This window comes from Blastocystis sp. subtype 4 (genome assembly GCF_000743755.1).
Source record: "Blastocystis sp. subtype 4 strain WR1 chromosome Unknown seqid_0070, whole genome shotgun sequence".
NCBI classification, from domain to species: domain Eukaryota; class Bigyra; order Opalinata; family Blastocystidae; genus Blastocystis; species Blastocystis sp. subtype 4.
In genome coordinates this window covers 18696-38232 of record NW_014569477.1, presented here as the reverse complement: position 1 = coordinate 38232, position 19537 = coordinate 18696, and the positions used below count along the sequence as shown (strand labels likewise).

The window sequence follows — 19537 nt, the reverse complement described above, 5'->3', positions numbered from 1 at the left end:
GGAGTAACCAATTGAATGGATTGATGGACCCTAAATATTGTATTATTATGGTATGAATATGGGTATAAGAATCGATTCTTGATCCATTTCATTTTTCTATGAAACTCCTCTAATTCTCATCTCTTGTTTCCGGTATTCTCTAAAAGTTAGCAGAAGATCAAAGTCAATATATAGACACAACAAACAAGGAAAATGACCACTCAATGGAATTCATTCATAGACTCTCTCTGAACTCGTTCTTGACATCTCTTGAACGAGTCAAAGAAGATCTGACACTCGGAAATACCTTTATCCTTATTCTTGTCATTAGCTAGTAACAACGTCTCTTACCACTTCCAAACAATTATTGAAGTCCATACGATACATTGCACAAGGATCCTACACTTTATTCCCTTTCTCTGCCCATACTTGCTGTTGCTGCTGCATTTCGGAAGTTTCCTCAACAGGAACAGGAGCATTCGGGTCTTCCTCGCGGTTACGACCAGAAACAGCATTCACAACTCCATTTACAGCACTACTCTAAGAGAACACATCCAATACCTACTTATGAGCTACAGCACTTCCAGCTCCAAAAGCAAAGCCCTGGGCAACATTCGAGAAGAAACCACCTCCAGACGAATCTACATTTCAAAAGAAACCTTCAACTTGTACACGTCTGTTGATGGGTGGGCTGAGGTTGAGGAGCGGGAGTTGTAGGTTTTGCTGACGAGGTGCTGGCAGTCGATTTTGTTGACGAAGTACCAGCAGCTGGTCTAGCTGCCGATCTCGCAGGAGTTGCAGTTCGTCGTGGGGGAGCTCGAGCAGAATGAGATGCAGAACTACAGATTAGTACTATCAAAGACACAAAACGGTCTTGCAGACGACCTTGCGGACGAATAAGATCTTCGGGAACCGCCACTGACTACACATTAACAGTACCCTATTCTGTAACATCCTGAACTTCGACTTCTAATCGGTCAAATGGAATTAGAGATAATACCTAGGCATAATATATACAGAAACAAAGATAAATAGAATTCTTCACAAGAACCGAATTGAGGCATCCAGAATACGAACAATTTCTGTCAACATCCCTCTATTCTCGAAATCCTTGAAACGAAACTACTCGACATAAGGGTTCCAAGAGTGTCTATAACAAACAAACTGATCACATGCTTAGAGTTGACCACAGGCAACGATCTTGATCTCAGCCTTCGTTCTTCCACTGTTGGATCCATAAGACTCGATCTTCTTAACAACATCCATGCCTTCAATGACTTCGCCGAAAACGACATGCTTTCCGTTCAGATGAGGAGTAGGAACCTTTATATTACTCATTCCAATTGAATTCTACGGTGGTGATAAAGAACTGAGACCCATTTGTATTGGGACCAGCATTGGCCATCGAAAGGAGTCCTGGACGGTCGTGGCGCACGCGGAAGTTCTCATCAGCGAATCTGTTTCCATAGATGGATTCACCTCCAAAACCATTGAAATCCTATGGATAAGAACCTGACTCAACCCATAAAGTGATATCTCCTCCCTGAAGCATGAAGCCAGGGATGACTCTGTGGAAGATTGAGTTCTTGAAGCAGAGATCCACTCCAGATCTTCCCTTTCCCTTCTCTCCGGTGCACAGGCATCGGAAATTTTCAGCAGTCTTAGGGACAATATCGCTGAACAACTATGACATGAAATAGAAGGAATCAAACCTACCGAAAAGACGATTCTTCCTGCAGGTTGGCCAGCAATGGTAATATCAAAGAATACTTTAGGACGGGACATTTGTCAATTTACACTTCTTTTTGAATCAATCAACTCTCTGTACGGATAGTGGTTCATAATTGATATACCAACAAACACTATACAATTTCTTACTAAATACAACGGTTTTGTGATTGAATGAAGCATAGCATTTTAAATGACCCAATAGCACTAGTGAATTGATTATACAGGTGATCTCCTCATCAGTCACTTCTTGTCCATAGTATTGGAATCCATAACGTAGCGCAGAATAAGGAACGTGAAATTCATTATATGTTTCCCTTATCCGTAAGATTAGTCGAGCATACACCATTGCTTTGATTTTGGAAAAGAGGAGCTTAGATATAACTCTAACAAAAGAAAGTACTTGCAATCCACGCTTGTTGATCGTCAAGCTGTTCTCATTTAACACTTGTTCAAAGAGCGTTATGTTCCCTGTTCGACAACACAAAACCATTTTTGAATACTATCTATAATTCCCTCGATGTATAGTTACCATGTTAAAACCAAATCGCTGTAGAAGCTCGTCTTTTGGAAGCCTTCCCGACTTCAACATCAATGGAATGTAGAAGAACATTAGCCGACTACAATGAATCGATACAACCAACGATACGATAGATTTCGCTCATTTTCTGGATCACAAGCCTGAATTGCCTTTGAAATACATTCTGTGGCACTGTCGTATTGTTCTGTGTAAATAAATAGTCTACCATAGTAATAGTAGAAGGTTGTTAATTCGGAGAGAGGACATATCATTAATTCGCCTTCAAGAATATCTTGATATGGATCAAGGAGAACTTGAGCAGCAATGAAGTTCCTCTGGCAGAAGAGATTCTTCAAATAGCTATTAAGAATACTAATCAATGCATTATATGAAGAGAACTAGAGTTTAGAGATGAAAGCATTGATACATGAGCAAATTCGGCATTATTACACACAATCAACAAGTTTCGAATTCCTTTAATGAAATCAGATAGTTCCCGAGATTCAATTATGGAAGTCTGCCTTGCAATCTTAGAATCAATAGGGACATGATCAATCACCCGTCCAACGAATTGCTGCGACTCTTTACATACACAAATCGCTAATGGTGCTAGAGTTGGAACCGTTGTAGATGAAATGAACTGCGAAAAGAAACTAGAATTCATAATCGAGAGTTCAAATACTCAAAGAACTCATTCTGATAGTGCGCACTTTGCTCTAGATTATTTGAAGCATAATGCTTCATCATCCAGATATGGGCAGCAGCAGCTTTCCTCAGACTATAATTTATCGAAACAACTCAACAATACGTAGTATTTTGAATAGGTGATACCAACAAATCCACGTCATTTACCTTCCATATCAGATTCACTCAATTCCTACTTGAATCAATCTCTGAACCATATCTAATCCTCCAACATGTTTTGAAGGATCTGTGGTGAAACAAGAAGCAAGGAGTGCTGAATTGACCGTTTCGACTCCCTGATTAACAGAAGAACAATACTATTTATTAGTTCCAGTCATTAGAACAAACATCCATGCTTCCGAGAGAGAATCAAACAAACACTACTATTGAACTGAACACTTGGACATCATATTCTTCCACAAACCACACGTTTGTACAGGATAATCTGGACAGTAGATCTTGCAATCCATATCAAATACAGAGACATCAAACTGATTGTTGTCACTCTCACAATGCAAGATGCGAACAGGGACAACTGAAACACGCAATTGCTGTTGAAGACCAACGATTTCATACTGTGCTTCCAACTATCTATCAGTCCCAAAACACATTCTCACTTCTTCTGCCTGCTGGAGAAGATCGTGAATTGACTCATTGACTTCCGAATCATAAAAAGAGTCTCCCTCAACCAATCTCCAACCTTGAACTCTGATCATGAATCCACCAAACATAACTCACTTGTACATCTGTCTTCCTTCTAATAATTTCAAATACTCTTTGTTCAATCCTCCTCGTTCGATCACATTCACAATTGAGTGCGTCTTGAATTCCGCCATTACGTCAATCCATCGTAACACCGCACCTCGACCGTTGCACATATGACAACCAACTCGACCCACTCCACTACAATGTACACAACGCTCTTTTCCTGTTCCATTGCAATTCAAACAAGGATTATCCTACTAATCAATCACTCATCAGAATTCACTACATTCGGCCTTCCTTGGCATTTGGAGCATACACAAAAACCACTACCAGAACATGTTGAACAAGACTCTTCACCAGATCCAGAACAAGAACAGCATTTTCTACAGACCTGCGTGAAAGGGACAGGAATCGAACGGACACAGTCTTGGAAATAAGGAGGCAATGGAACCTGAAGATCCCATGGAGCTGGAGGAACACCTTGATCTGGACCCAGAACCGGTTCAGACGTTAATTGGGACTCATTCCAACAAGCACCTCGAGATTCATAGAAATTGTCGAGAGTCATAATGTAACAGTATACCATTTCATCCTATAATCAATTCACAAACCGAACTGTACATCATAAACGCGGAATGTCTCCAAGAACCGGTGATCCCAGCACCATTTCGAACTCACATATTCTTTAAAAGCAGTCACAGCCTGTTCCCTTGTTATAACAGGAAAATCGACAGTAGGAATAGGAAGAACAGTTGGTTGACCTTCACGAACAAGAATATCAGGAATTCGGCAAGGGACCTGACTCCCAACAGTTGCATTTTCGTAAGCGAGTTCTTCGTAATTCTACATCGCATTGGAACACAAGTTCAAACAGGAATTGTAGGGAAGTTTCGTGCGTAGTTTACCTCATCAATGAGCTCCTGTGGCTTTGCAGGAAGAGAAGGACGAGGATTCACGTTTTTGGGTGGAAGAGGAGGTGGAAGTCTTTTCTCCACCGAAACAGGCTCAATTTGCGGAAATAAATTTGCTGGAGTCATCTATATCTCATTTTGAAGTATATGTGTATTCACATTCGTCGGTGGAACATAAACACCTGCAGTGAATGGGTCGCTCTATAGCTCAGAAAATGATTCAACTACCGACACTCATTATACCAAGAAAGAAAAAGAATGACACAACCCAGTTTGCAAAGTCTTCCAATAAATCAAGATTATTTCTAATCTTACAGTTTTTTCAAGATTGAAACATGCAGATTACGGTGAGAACGACGTTGGTTCCAGTCATTGTTTGGTAGAATCGTTCAATTCTCCCATTCGCTGTTTGAACAGGAATCTATTCCATAGCACCGTTTTGAAGATTCATGGAGTCGATTTGGCTGTATCTCTTTATCTTTATCTTAGCTCTTGTCTGGACACCCATTATTGTGCATGTATCCCGCTCAGAGAGTAAATGTGATAAATACGTTTGATTGTAGAACGTGTTCACATCATCCTTCTTGTGCTGATGCTAATCGTTGTCATTGGGGTTATCGTTATTGGAATCGCATATCGGGTCTTCTTAACGACAGCTGTTGAAATGTCTGCTTATTCTGATTCTTAGCTTGGAATCGCTTTTTTTATTGCCGCAGAACTCTATGAGACTGCAGGAACCTACATCAGTATGAATCGGTTTCATTCTGCCGAGTCTATTACTTCTAGAGCTCCCATGTCTACCCTTCCTGATTATTTGTTTGAATGGATACCTCATGTTTGTATTTGGTGTCCACTTCATCCTAGAAAGAGACGACTGAACTGCCTTTGATTGGAAAAATTCACACAAAGACAATTGGAGACGTTCTAATGGGACTTCTCATCCTTCCTGTTACCATTTCGCTTCTCTTTCTTAAGGATAACTTCCTTATGCTTCGCAAAGCTTTATTGCTGTTGGGAATCACCGGTTTTTTTAGACCTCTCACATTTTGTTGTACGAGTCTCTCAGATCCATGTCCTTCAAGTCCTACAAATCAATATCCTTGGATATGTCTCATAGAACTCCTTTACCGGTAGAGCAGGGCATCCTGTAGACATTCATCCTACTTTGCGCGAAGGCTTCAAACACGCATTTAACTTCCTTGCTAAACCGACCACCTTTTTTTCTGCTGGAGATATGATCTTTAGTGGGCATACTCGTTTTGTAGTAGCAGCAATCTCTGTACGAATATGGAGAGGTGTTTATTGAAGGTGTTAGGAACGTTGATTACTCGAGAGAATCAATCCTATATGATTCCTCTATTTCTAATTGCCCTTGTTGCAGGTATTTTTGCTATGTTTACCTTTATTAAGGTGAGATCAGACTCAATGTCTAATCTCTAGAGTCGTATGCATTATTCTGTTGACGTTATTTTGGCTGTTTTTATTACATCATCTCTGTGGCAAATAATATGCCAATCCAGTTCTTTGGCTGCAATTCCAAATGAACCTCCAAATATCTCCATTATGTCCCGACTGTGGATCAGCTTCTTCCGTTGGTATAATAATTGGTTGTGTTTGTGACAAACAAAGAAATTCTGACAATTACTCCAAGGACCTCCTTCTGCACTGTACCAGTCCATTGGGTATTGTTCAGTCCACTCAGCTTCACCTAAAGCGACAAATGCTTCATAGCATGTTAAGAGAGGCCTGGAATAGCCTGAACCCCAGTCAATCGACAGACGAGGACAGGCAATTTGAACCCAACAATCAATACCCTTCATTCGAGACAGCTAGATGTCACAAATCGTTTCAATTCATACTGTAGCATCCGATATTTCTGAAAGTAACACAACATCATAAACAAGGTTCTTCTTTTTCAGAATCGTCTTCAATCGTTCTAATATCATTTCATTTCCTTGTCGACCAAGTGTTCCTAACACTATGCCCCAGTGAACAGCCTTCTTTGCCTTTTCAATCTCGTTACCCCGAATAGATCGCATTTTGTTCAAATCATATTCTTCTTCTGTTAGTTCCATCGTGTATGGATTATATCGAAGTGTACAAACAGAGGGATTCATGATCATGGCACTCTAGGTGAGATGAATGGATTATAAATACCTCAATATGAAAACGACCATCTGCTAAAAATATCATACAATCTGTTGTTGGCATTATGGGTGATGTGCAACCCAAGACTTCACCTCGTGACAAGGGCTTTTGCTATCAATGATACAATACATTGGCAATCACCTGTGGTATCAATACTTCGGGATAGAAGGATTGAAGCTGTGCAGCCGCTTGATGAATGGCTTGAGAAAACTGAATCGTTCCTAGTAAGGCAATTCGCTGGTCTTCAGGAACATTTGCATGGATTGTCTTCACGAGATGATCCACATTAATGTGCAACTCCACAAAAACATAGAGAATTGGGATTTGGGTTTTCTGAATTGGAATCAAGCAGGAATGACCATAGTGAACCATAAAATCTGCACCAAGTCGCTTTGCTGAATAATCATCAACACAACATGCACCGTATGTTACATCACCCATTACGATGACTCTTGCATGAGTAAAATGACGAATGATATCGGCAATTGCACAAGCGTAGCTAGAAATCACGTTCCACCGCTTTCCTCACACTGCTAGTCCTTCAGGGAATTGCAGACATACTGTCTTTGCATGTGCTTGTGTGATACGATGGATTGTCTTGTGAATCTCAAAGTTGTAGTTCGAAGGCAGTCTGGAAATCGCCTCATTCAGAGAAGTATTGTTAAGAATCTCATCGGGAATGGCGTTCCTCCTAATTACCGTGCGCTTCATCCTTATTCCTATCATAACGATTATCGTAAATTCCCGCGATTCAGATTCCCTTGGGGTTTATTTCTGGGGGAATCCCCAAAGAGCACAATCACGTATCTTTCTATGGATCAACAAGAAACAATCATCATAGAAGATACAACAACAGATGATCCTAATGGCAAAAGTGAACGCTCTCCTTCTCTGTGGTTTGTCCATGCAACTGCTATATTTGTACAAATTCTCTTTGGTGTTGGGAATTGTATCGGAAAGGAAGCCCTAAACTCTATGCCTCCAATCATTTTTGCTTTCTACAGGGAATTGTTTGCTGGACTGATTCTTCTCTCTATTTGTGTAAATGATATTAGGTTTTTTTTCCCTTGTAGTTCATCACACGAAGCAAATTTGTTCACAAGGAAGACATTCTCCGGTTATTCTTTGTTGGACTCTGTATGTTTGGCAATCAAGTGTGTTTTATTGTTGGTTTATCATTTGCACCTGCACATATTGCTTCTATTTGGCAAGCAACACAGCCAATTATCACAGTAGTCGTCACTATTATGATTCACATGGAATCAAAGAGTTGGAGGAAGATACTTGGCATCTTGTTATCGGCTTCAGGTGCCTTTGTTGTTGCATTCTTCTCTGGAGGAGGAAGTAGTGGTCGAAGTATTTTGATTGGATCTTGCTTCTTTTTTGTGAATTGCCTTAGCAACTCTCTCTTTGTTGTTTTGTCAAAGCCACTAGTCAAAAGATATCCGGCAGTCACAGTTACTTCTCTTAGTTATAATATCTGTTCCGTTCTTGTCATGCTTGTTGGTATCTGTTTGTATTGGAGTAGATGTTTGATACTCTTTCTGACAACTAGATAAACCTTCTGCATGGGCAATTCCAAAGGAAGGAATCTGGTGTTTAACCTATTTTGTTCTCATTCATTCCATTACCACCTATTTCCTTATGTTGTGGTGCAACAAATTTATTGATGCATCAATCATTTCAGCTTATACAACCTTCCAGCCGGTAGCAACGACTATTGTAGCGATCATCTTTTTGCATGAGGTAACAAAGGAAAATAGAGATGAAATGTAGAAATTAGTGATTGGTGATTTGGGAGCTTTTCTTATTATTGCCGGATTAGGCTGTGTTGTATATGACAGTTTTCGAAAGAAGGAAGATGATGTGGAAGTGAATAAACCAATTCTACAGCAAACAGTTGAATGAATTATATGTTAAACTATTTGTTTGCTCTTCTTGTCTTTCCAGTGCTTTTCACACGTGTCCTTTTCGTATCCACACCTTTAGTCACTTTAGCATTTGTCTTCTTTTCAATTTTCTCATTTGTTTTTGCCTTTTCACTTGCTTTTTTTGTCTTTCCCTTCGAAACCTTCTCACTATTCTCAGTCTTCTTGTCTCGCTTCGGTCTCTTTTCAACATCTCTCTTCTTAGATGGTTGTACAGCCTCAATCTGTTTCACTTCTCTTTCTCTTTGTCTCTTTTCACTCTTCGTTGTTTTCACTTTCAATGACGAACGGAATGCAGCAAACACACGTCCATAGGGAGGTAATTCACCAACAGATTCATTGGCATCTTGTTTTGCTATCACATTTTCTAATATCTCTCTTGCCTCTTCATCAAACAATGATACACTCTATCAGTGGTATCTCACCATACATACATACTTTGTCTAACTCACTACTCAACAAATCTCGAGCTTCTTGTGTTAGTTTTGATGAGAATGGCATTAATGCTTCCAAGAACTCAATCATACCACTCTGATGAGTATTTGAAACAGTATCAATCGCTTCCTACACCATTACCATCATTATTCTCAGTTACCTTCATCATTTCAAACATGGGAACAAGAACTGAATACTGTAGCTGAACTCCTAACAACAGACTGATTCGACGACTTACATTGACAAAGTGTAGATAACACAACTCTGGATCAGCATCGGGATTCTTTACCAACACACGTTTCGTCTTATAAACAGAGAAACTAAATTGGAGAGAATCTTGAACCAGCTTCGCTAAACATTTCACATCACTGTTCTTAACTTGACGCAATAATTCTCTTCCCAGCTGTGCAGCTACATCACCATAGTCACATACAAAGAACAAAAGAGCTGAAGGTAACACTGAAGCAGCATGAGCCACAGAACATTGGTAGAGTGGAGTCAGCACTCGTTTCGTTGCAATTTGCTGACGGGTTCGACCCTCTTCTGTGACTGCTCCATCGACCAAGAGATCAACATCATGGTACCCTAACAACTGAATTCGAACCAAATCTCCCATCACTATCTGACATCCTTCAATCAATCCTACATCGAGTGAGATCCTCTGTGATAACATCATCTCCCGCGGGAATCAACAAATCACAAAGAAGCAGCTCATATCGATACAATAACGCACTTTCCCTTGGGAGCAATCGAGAAATCTCAGCAGAGATTGCTTCTACAAAGAGATGAATCGAAGCCTGTACATCAGTAGCACTCTCTGAAGGAGAAGCATCCGTAGTGTGTTGAGAATGAAGGAGACGATAGAGCAAGTGAATCTGTTGGATACGATGGCAAAGATAACGAAGTTCCAGTCCAGTAGAGCCTATATTCGTATTCTCACCATTCACCTACTCTCTATGTCTGTCGGAAGATCAGCTAACAATAGATCCACAGACCCAAAGACGTGTTGTTCATCGAGAGTCTCTGTAAGATCCTGATAACAGTACGCATTCACCAAGCGACCATATACCACACACAACTCTTGTGCTGCTTTCTCTTGCTCATGAACCATCAGAATCAAGGGCGCTTTTTCCTGATTCACAGTCTTCCACTGTGCTATTGTTCGATCAGTGCATTCCCGAAGAAGAGACATCAGATCAAGATCTTCAGAATGAGCACATTGAGCTACAATGTGTGTTGTTACATTCAGAATATGATTTGCAGCATCAAGATCTGTTTCTGATTCAAATAAAGAGAAAAGATTGGATGCCACAGCTCGAGCCATTTCTACTGAAGAAAACTGAATGAAACTGACACTATCCACAAGGAGTTTCAACATGGAAGTTTCAGTCTTATACATTGAGAACAATTGTGGGAGAATGCCTTCCATGATAGAACATAGTTGTTCATAGAGAGACTGTCGCTTCGATAACCCACGGCTAATTCCTTCTTTCAATACTCGTAAACATGATTTCACGAGTGCTCCCAACAATTGCATTGATCGTGAATCCAGCTTGTAATCCTTTCTCTGTTGTAATAATGTTTGTTGTATCGAGTCACTATCAAAAAGCCATTGATAAGGCTCTACTAATAGGTCATCCACATTCCCAGCAGCATTCAGTACAAAGACAGATACATGATGAATCTCTGTATCATCTTTCGCGTATTGATCCAAATATTGAAGGATTGAAACAAATCGATTCTCTTCATGAGCCAGACTCCATTTGGCATAGTATTCAAATGCACGATGACCTACAGACTGTGAAACGTCTAGAATTAGTTCAAATATCAATTCGTCTTCTTGAGAGGAAATCATGTCATTTTCTAGAATGTCACAATTCATCACGAAAATCACCTTTCATACAATCCACCAAATCGATTGTGTAAAGAATCACAGTTTCATTTGTATCGCGTGTCATAAATAATACCCTATTTTTGTGTCGTTCCAATAATTCCTTCAAATCCGATGTCAAATGTCTCTTTGTTCTACTTGTCAAAAAATATCACCTATTTTGAACAATGATGTAAGCTGGGAAACTCCCTCGATTCGTACATTCGCATCCTTGTCGGAGAGAGCCACTCCAATATACTTCAGATAGTCATCAATACAGTATGATTCAGGACAAGCTCGAATGAACCCACCTAAGAATGACCTCAATCATTCATTCTTACCAATGTCTCGTGTGACTAATTCGCGTATAGGAGTGAACACATCTCGAATACGATGGCAAATGACAGAGAGATACAACTGATTCTTCAATTCATCCACTCTCTCCAGTTCTCTCTCTACTTCCTTCTTCTTTCTTCCCTTCTCCATTTCCAAAGCACTTCGCTTTTCATTCTCCAATTCAGCTAGACCTATCATGAATGATACCAGACTAGCTGTTGCTACAAAACGGAGATTCCGATGACTAGTGCTTAAGAGTACGACTTACTGATACTTATAGGCTGTGAGTTCAATCAAGAAATTCAACAAATCATCAATCGTGTCAGAAGGTAAATCCAGATAGTTAAGTCCAATCCCTGACCAGAGTTTCTCAAAACGATTGAATGACATTGAAGGACCTTTACCACGAGTATGACGCATAAAGGGAGAGAAAGGAAGAACATGATCCTACTCATGATTCCTCATTCACTTACTCACTTCTTGATTGTCGTAAACAATCGATTTATCATACAAAGAACCAACACCTGCTGTAGGACGAATCTTAGGATTCACCTTTAAGTTACTGAGATAGAGGATTGCAGTAATGAGTTGGAGTGGAATGGAAGAACGCTGTTTCTAAAATGAAGTCAATATACTCAAACCAACCTTCAATTCCTTTATTACTGTTGCTAGTAACTTGGATACAGAGTGACGATCAAAGTAGATACTCGAAAATAAATGATAACACTCATCTGCATCTAAATACGAAGGACGAGTTTTCTTAGGGCTCATTTTGGATTTCTTCCCTTTTGAAGGACTTGGTTCTTCATCAACTTCTTTCTATACATGAATAATGCTCAACAAGGACTTACAAGATTATCCTCCTTTTCTTCATCTAGATGAAGTGTGGATTCATTTTCAAGTTCGGTTTGTTGTGGCAATTCTGTCTCTTCCTATTCTTTCATTCTACGAACCATAATGAATACATCAATTGGATTTGTAAGAACTCTACAGAATTAAAACCATTTCGAATGTCTTACGTTTCGTCATCTCGCAACTCTTCTCCAACAGACAACTCGCTCACAGAACTGACCATTTCGTTTCACGCTAGCGATATCCAAGAAACGGGTCAAATAAAACTATAGGTTGTTCAATATGAATTCTGGCGGGAAGCTTCGTTTTCCCCGCTTTCGTTTAAAAGAGGATAGGTCATCCAAAAAATGGAGAATCAATGTAAAGAGACATCAACTCCCACGTATGTGTATCGTTTGTTGGGTTGTCAGCTCATTGTATCTCACCACACGGTCATTGGTACAACTATCTACAACCTCGACAAGGACTAACAGCTTGTCTCATGGAAGAAAACTCCTCTCTCTGCGGAATTCTATCTTTTTCATTATGGGTTTTCAATTCTGATCATTCTTTTGTTGGATTCTCGCTAAACTCACTCTTCTCAACTTACATTTTGATTCATTGAGAAGAGAGAATGATTATTCACATTGAACAAGGTAGGCTTATTCTATCCTTCATAATTGTAGCAATTCAAAACATTCATCATACGCTTTCAATTATTGGTTTTAGGGAACTTGTATTATGTGATCTTGGTAAATGATATATAGCGTCCTTGGAATGACTTCTTTGAAACTATATTCAATGGAAAATCGATTAGTAAACCAATCACTGAGACGATGAAGATCAACTTATTGTACTATTGCTGCAATTATGCTTTGATTTGTCTGTTTCTCTTCATTCCATTCTTGTATTCGTTTTTGTATTTGTGTTGATGTAGATTCTTCAAACGCTTCTTGATATTCACTGTTACCCTTGCCTTTATTTCCTTGTAGTCTGATAATATCAAAGAATCATTTCTAGATTATTTTTGTTTGTCCATCCTCTGCAGCCCCGATTCCTCTATCTCCGATATGTTTATGGATTTTTCGTTATTTTAATCCTCTCTACACTTTTCCGATTGAATCATCTTATCGGGTTGTATCTTGTTTTGTGTTGTTCACTTGTCCTTCTACATTCAGTGATTCGAGAAGTTGATGAGAAGAGTCTTCAATACTATAAAGAGATGCTCCTCCTCCTTTCTGTGAATGGAGACAAAAATGACGAGCAAGATCGATATTTAAATGGGTATGCAGATCTTCAACTCAAGAAAGCAAATTCTTCTGTTTCTTACAAACAACTACTAAAGATACTCTCAATCCCTCTTCACAATCTGTACAACATCCTCATCACATAACTTATGATCCAATCCAACACGTTGAGGTTGATATTTCACCGAAGAACCCCACACCCAAGCATACTGAAATTGACGAGCAATATCCTTATGCAACCGATTACAGAAATCTCTCACCGTCGGATTCTCTGCGTGAAGAATCACAGGTTCCTCGTAATCTGGAATCTGACCCTATCTCTTACTCACGCTCATCATTCTCACCTTTGGTTTGGTGTAAATACGGATAATCTTACAATACTCCCAAATCTTCTCTAGTAATTCATCGAGATTCCATTCTCGTCCTGCACAAATAGGAACACAGTGTTCAAGCTACATATCACCTTCATACAATTTCCTCACCTCTGCTAGAATATCCAGCTCTTCAATGGAGATTTGGTCAATCTTGTTCAGAACATATAAACAAGGCATATAAACACGATTCCCTTCAATTACATCAATCAAATCATCGACTGTTGCATCACAACGAACTGTGATATCAGCATTATGAATCTTGTATTCATGAAGGATCGAAGAGACGATTTCAGCATCCAATTCACAGTTTTTGGACATGATTTGGAGATTCACACCACCCTTGTCCTTCATCTTGAAGTAGATGTTAGGTGGCTGCTTATTCAACCGAATTCCAAATCCCTCTAATTCCTTTTCGATAAGCCTCTTATGTGTAACAGGTTTCATGGCATCGAGCATATTACAGGTACGAGCAGTACCAATAATCTGACGACCTCGTCCCTTTCCATCCTTAGCTCCTTCAATGATACCAGGCAAATCCAAGAGTTGAATCTTAGCTCCTTTGTAGTGAATAACACCAGGAATACATGTAAGCGTAGTGAACTCATACGCAGCAACTTCTGAAAAGGTTCCGGTCAATTTAGTCAAAAGAGTGGACTTGCCAACAGAAGGGAAACCAATCAAACCAATACGCGTATCTCCAGCCTTCGTGACATCAAAACCTTCACCACCACCCTTTGAACTCTTCGGAGTCAAGATTTCTCGTCTTAATTTGGCAAGTTTGGCCTTCAACAAACCAATATGCTTCTCGGTTGCCTTATTCTTCTGAGTCCTTGCCATCTCCTCCTCAATTTCTGCGATTTGTTGAACTAAGCTCATGGTTGGTCAAACACGTTGCTTAATCGCGTTATCAAAGAAAGAAATGGAAATTGGAATGATCTTTGGAATTGAAGAAATCGTTTCGTATTATGGACTTCAAAAAAGGCACTCTTTCTTCAAATATCCTAACAAACATAACACCCTAAATAACATCATTTCCTTCTCATAAACTGAGGGATCTTCATACGAACATCCGAAATAAGACCTTCAATAATCTTAAAGATGGCACTTCCCTCTCCATCCGTCACACGAGCACTATCTCTCATATCTCTCTAATTCATCTTACATCTTCAATGCCTCTTCATAATATTTTATAGCCGAGAGATTCTTTCCAAGACCGGAATCCAACTTTCCACAAGAGATGTTCTTCATATGACATGGTAATATACTCACAAACCTCTTGAATTAAAGCACGACTATAGTGAATCTGGTACTTGTTCATGAATTGAAGAAGAGTCTGACTAATCTCCTCACATTCCATAGAACGCTTTAAATAAGAACCATTATTCATTCATACATTCAATGCAATGAAATATGTGAGAAGATATTGTAGAAGACGGATATACAAATAGTTATCTGTGGTGCATTTTGATTGATATTCTGTGTACAATTCACTTGTTTTCTTGTATGAATATCCATCATCTGTTCTATTTCTTATCATTTCTATGTAATAATACTGAAGCCATATAAGAAGAGAATAACACTGCTCATCCTCAATCAATCGCTTCTCATCAGCAAAATATCCTGATTTTCCACATTTATCACAAATCCACAATTCTATCAATCAATCATTCATACATATGAGGACCAGGACGATCATAACCATTTCGAATTGTTGGATACAAAACTCCTCCACAAGAACACTTGTAGGATAGAAGGTTCTTATCTCTCTGGATATCCTTACAAGTCGAACACGAACATCTGAAACAATAGCCTTCATGCAGAATTTGATTCCGAAGATAACTTGGCTTGGTCACGTCCACATAACTGATCTATGGATCAGCATCAAATTATACCCCAACGTTAATTTCTTCTCCCTTCTTGATATCCGCAATAGAGCGAACAAGCATGTGATCACCATCAAACACAAACGTAGTATTTGGAGTACAACGATGATTGATCAGATAAGCAAGTGGGTACATTCCTATTGCAATATCTGAGTTCTGGTATGACGTAACTGAGAATCGATTACTGTAGAGTCTTCCCACACAAGATACGATTTCTTGAAGTGGACAAGTTGTTTCTGAGTACCAAGACTCCGTCAATACGAGACCATGAATCAATTCAGCTACCTCTTTGTACTTTTCGACTGTTTCTTTATCTGACACATCTATGCTCAATGACCTCAAGAAGCCAAACTCAGATTATCACAGTGATCTTGAATATCAGTGTAGTCACCTTTGATAATCCCATTCTCGTTCGAATGAGAAGCCTGATGCGTGCAAATCTGGTAAACCATACGTATTATCAACACGTAACTGTTCATAGGCTGCTTCTTCTACACATTACTCCAAATCACTTTCATTACTTCCATTAACTTTTTCATCCAACCACACTCCAACTTGTGATTCTTCCTATACATGAAACATTCATCACACTACTCACCAATCATTCACTTGACACTGACGACAACAATAACGAGCATAACCACACTTAGCACATGTCATAAGCTTCGGATATTCCTTGAAACAGTTCTGACATACAAATTGTTCCTTCTCATTCGTGATAGCGAATGATAACGGCTTGCATGTCATAATTGTCGTACCTACAACATCAGCAATCACTCATGAAGCATTCCTACCAGCCGGTATGTGTCTTTCGGAAACAAGGTAACGACCCTTGTTCTTTGACTGTTCCACACGAATTTGAAGGTCTTTTAAATATTCTCTGCACGACATACGATCCAATTAACTTGTATTAGCGATGTGACAGAAAATATCTCGGTTTTGCTCTTCGGAAAGTGTCACTTTGGTCCCCAATTGCGTTTGACTGACGAATTGTTAGGAATCTGTCATTCTGTTTGTTACAAACATACAAAGAATCTTCACAAAGTTCTATCGATTCATGAACAATAGTTTTTAATTCAGCAGGTAGCACAGGTTTATATTCAAAAAATGCATTCCATCGCTGATTATTTGTCTTATTAGTAGATTTCTTTCCTCGTTGAACCGCCCTTAAAATAACGTCTTTTTTTATCAACTCCAAATTATCCTTCAATTGGTTAATATTTGGTTTCATTAACAGGATTCGAGCCATTCCAATATATACTTGACGAGTTACATAAGCATCTTGTGCTGCATAGAATATCTGTTTCATTCCTAGAGGCCGTTGAGTCCAATCACTCATACGAGCTGTCTTATCAAGAGCTTTTCTATATGTGATTACTCCACTCCTTCGATACCCTTCTGTTAGTAATAAATAGTAGGATAAAGAAGTTTCTCGCTTAAATCCAATTGCATGTGCAAGGGCATCAATATCAATCACATGTGGAATGGATTGCAAACAAGGAATCAATGTATATCGAGCAAGACGATCTAAATCATCCTTTGCTTTGAAAATATGAAAAACTTTTGGATTGACAATAAAAGCTTCGAAATCAGCTTTCACTTCTTTTTGAACAGCTTCCGAACATAACCATACTCCATCAATGATCCATACATGTTTAGCACCCGATATTTGAATTGTATCAGGTGTAAAGATTCCAGGTCGCATCAACCACTCGCAATCCCAACCAAGAATGTGCTCATTCATGATACTGGATACTATCATTGATAGATAAATCGAATTCTACATTCGAGTTGAAGAGATGCCAAGGAATCAATGAATGAAATGCTGACATTTCTTGGCATCACGTATTTTGTTGGATCGGCAAGTAAGGATTGATCTCGACTGATTTGTGGAACAGTAATCGATACTCTTTCAAGACCCTGTGAAGACGGAATGTTGAACGTGTTTCGGATCTTTCTACATAACTAGTTTACAGTCATTTCGCATGATTACACTATAAGCACCTCCATATGTATGTTCCAGTTGATTATATAAGATAATACTACTCTCTCTATCCCAATCTACTAGTGATCGGATCTGAGAAGATATACATTTGAGTATCCCGAGAAAGTAGGATTCGTTGATATCCATCAATGACTTATTTACAAGAAACTGTACTTCTCTCTTCTCTAACTCTAGCTTTAGAACAGGGTACAAACGAACATCCACATAATAGCGGTTGATTAATTCTACAGGAAACTCAACATTCTCATTTACTTGAAGCAAGTACTAAATCACGATCTACTGGAGTATTTGATAGTCTTAATAAGATTTCTGGTACCATTTCTGGTTTCAAGGAGACAAAATCAGCAAACTGTTCTGGTTTAATCTACAGTCTATTTAAAAGAAAAATAATACAGTTGCATCCCTGAAATATTTGAAAAGATAGTCCACAGACAACTGAGAGCCCGTTTCAGGATGATTTGACAAATATTTAATTGCTCCATCAACATATGGTCTTTCTGTTTCTTTAGAGAACGAGATCATCTTCTCAAGATATGAAGGCACATTATTGCATATCCAAGCATCTGACATGCTATCAAACATTTTATGCCATTTATCATTGCAATCTGGATTTCGACAGATTCCATACTTAGGTCTACATGTTATAGAACGATTCTTTTCTCACAAACTACATCGATTACCCTTTTTGGGTTTTTTCTTTTGATTACCCATCCAATAGAAGGAAAGTTGTGAATCAACAAACAAATATATCTGTAATCAGGACACCGTTTTGCTGCACTGAGACTATTTTCAAAATACTGGCGATACACTCCGACTTTGATACTCAGATCATAAAGTTCAAGCTGTTTCCCAGCAACCACTACTGGAGGAAACACGGATCGAGATGCTTTGAGGTTATCAATGACATCCAGTGGAATGACCTCTTGCTCAATAATATCCCAAAACTTTAAAAAGACTAGTCTCGAAACATATGCATCTGCTGCTGCATAGATAGTCTGCTTGGAAGATAGTGGACGTATTGACCAATCTGTACATTGCTGGGACTTGTCCAGAGGTTTTCCCCAAAACATATAGACTAGGAGACTAAGAGATACTACTTTGTTAAAACAGATGGACTGACTCATCATATCAAGATCAACAGTATTGCGATAGTATAACAAGGCAGGAATCTGTGGGAATGAGTATTTTAATACAAGAACATCTCCATCTCCACCCTTAAACACATGGAAGATTGATTCACTTTGAGTCACCAAGAGAAGAAAATAAGAAATTTGTGAATTCGACTGTTCTTGTTTCAGCCATGAACCATCGATCAACCATCTACATCGACATTCTTCCATATAATTACATCTTCTTTTGCCCAGCCACTTGAATCAATGAGACTGTACAGAATACATTATTTCCATGCGAAAACTCGAAATCCCACCCGAGGACAGCTTCTTGCTGCATTTCGATGACAGCAGAATAGAGTTTGGGAACTGAATCAATAAACTGAATCGTCACATCATCTGGAAGCCTAGAAGTGATGGATATGTGGAATGCCAACGTGTAAAACGAACCCACTGGATGAAGGAAATTACGCCTCTTCTTGATGTTCTTCTCCTGTCTCGCCTAATATTGAGTCCATATTTCACTTCTACATCCGGGGTATCCTTAGGGTTATAATGATGACTAGAGAAATGGTTGTCGAAGGCTTGGAGCAGCTAAATCTTATCCTCGGATTATCCTTACTGGATCACTAGCACTGAAATTCCATATCATATCTTCTGCAGCAATTTCAATTTGTTTCGAATAGGGCTTAGCATCTACAGAAACAAGAAATGAGTTTCAATACTATCATATTCGGCGATAATCAATTCATCTGTCAGCTTCATGGACGAACGCTGCATATCTACTCGAATACAATAGAAAATGAAATTCTGGATAGTTGTAAATGCATCGGAATCCTTTGGA

At 39.0% G+C, this 19537-nt stretch overlaps 8 protein-coding genes across 8 annotated transcripts; 1 reads left to right on the top strand and 7 right to left on the bottom strand.

Moving 5' to 3' along the window:
- Positions 1-1155: 1155 nt before the first annotated feature.
- JH06_3815 (cytosolic cyclophilin) lies at positions 1156-1764 on the bottom strand (the record flags this gene model as incomplete). The annotated part of the gene is made up of 4 exons (XM_014672867.1): positions 1156-1302; positions 1334-1477; positions 1502-1663; positions 1696-1764. The coding sequence occupies 4 exons, from the start codon at positions 1762-1764 to the stop codon at positions 1156-1158; spliced, it is 522 nt and encodes a 173-aa protein (XP_014528353.1).
- A 25-nt stretch (positions 1765-1789) lies between these two features.
- Positions 1790-4900, bottom strand: JH06_3814 (protein SSUH2-like protein; the record flags this gene model as incomplete). The annotated part of the gene is made up of 17 exons (XM_014672866.1): positions 1790-2080; positions 2111-2209; positions 2240-2327; positions 2357-2625; positions 2655-2880; positions 2910-3005; positions 3036-3079; positions 3109-3228; positions 3304-3498; positions 3529-3619; positions 3650-3870; positions 3903-4208; positions 4238-4459; positions 4489-4653; positions 4687-4728; positions 4760-4832; positions 4863-4900. The coding sequence occupies 17 exons, from the start codon at positions 4898-4900 to the stop codon at positions 1790-1792; spliced, it is 2586 nt and encodes an 861-aa protein (XP_014528352.1).
- Positions 4901-5978: 1078 nt separating this feature from the next.
- JH06_3813 (diphthamide biosynthesis protein 1) lies at positions 5979-7386 on the bottom strand (the record flags this gene model as incomplete). Its single annotated transcript, XM_014672865.1, has 5 exons — positions 5979-6356; positions 6387-6656; positions 6685-6786; positions 6817-7174; positions 7205-7386. The coding sequence occupies 5 exons, from the start codon at positions 7384-7386 to the stop codon at positions 5979-5981; spliced, it is 1290 nt and encodes a 429-aa protein (XP_014528351.1).
- Positions 7387-7488: 102 nt separating this feature from the next.
- Positions 7489-8583, top strand: JH06_3812 (hypothetical protein; the record flags this gene model as incomplete). Its single annotated transcript, XM_014672864.1, has 4 exons — positions 7489-7716; positions 7749-8199; positions 8231-8421; positions 8452-8583. The coding sequence occupies 4 exons, from the start codon at positions 7489-7491 to the stop codon at positions 8581-8583; spliced, it is 1002 nt and encodes a 333-aa protein (XP_014528350.1).
- A 2487-nt stretch (positions 8584-11070) lies between these two features.
- On the bottom strand, positions 11071-12319 carry JH06_3811 (cohesin subunit SA-3; the record flags this gene model as incomplete). Its single annotated transcript, XM_014672863.1, has 8 exons — positions 11071-11219; positions 11250-11488; positions 11513-11691; positions 11722-11859; positions 11890-12063; positions 12096-12176; positions 12198-12231; positions 12264-12319. 8 exons carry the CDS (start codon positions 12317-12319, stop codon positions 11071-11073), a joined length of 1050 nt encoding a protein of 349 aa, XP_014528349.1.
- Positions 12320-13426: 1107 nt separating this feature from the next.
- On the bottom strand, positions 13427-14572 carry JH06_3810 (GTP-binding protein; the record flags this gene model as incomplete). The annotated part of the gene is given in 3 exon segments (XM_014672862.1): positions 13427-13636; positions 13652-13774; positions 13805-14572. 3 exon segments carry the CDS (start codon positions 14570-14572, stop codon positions 13427-13429), a joined length of 1101 nt encoding a protein of 366 aa, XP_014528348.1.
- Positions 14573-15360: 788 nt separating this feature from the next.
- On the bottom strand, positions 15361-16470 carry JH06_3809 (histone-lysine n-methyltransferase; the record flags this gene model as incomplete). The annotated part of the gene is made up of 6 exons (XM_014672861.1): positions 15361-15564; positions 15589-15902; positions 15932-16070; positions 16111-16146; positions 16189-16337; positions 16374-16470. The coding sequence occupies 6 exons, from the start codon at positions 16468-16470 to the stop codon at positions 15361-15363; spliced, it is 939 nt and encodes a 312-aa protein (XP_014528347.1).
- Positions 16471-16572: 102 nt separating this feature from the next.
- JH06_3808 (ribonuclease D) lies at positions 16573-17323 on the bottom strand (the record flags this gene model as incomplete). The annotated part of the gene is given in 3 exon segments (XM_014672860.1): positions 16573-16626; positions 16643-16943; positions 16974-17323. The coding sequence occupies 3 exon segments, from the start codon at positions 17321-17323 to the stop codon at positions 16573-16575; spliced, it is 705 nt and encodes a 234-aa protein (XP_014528346.1).
- Positions 17324-19537: the final 2214 nt, after the last annotated feature.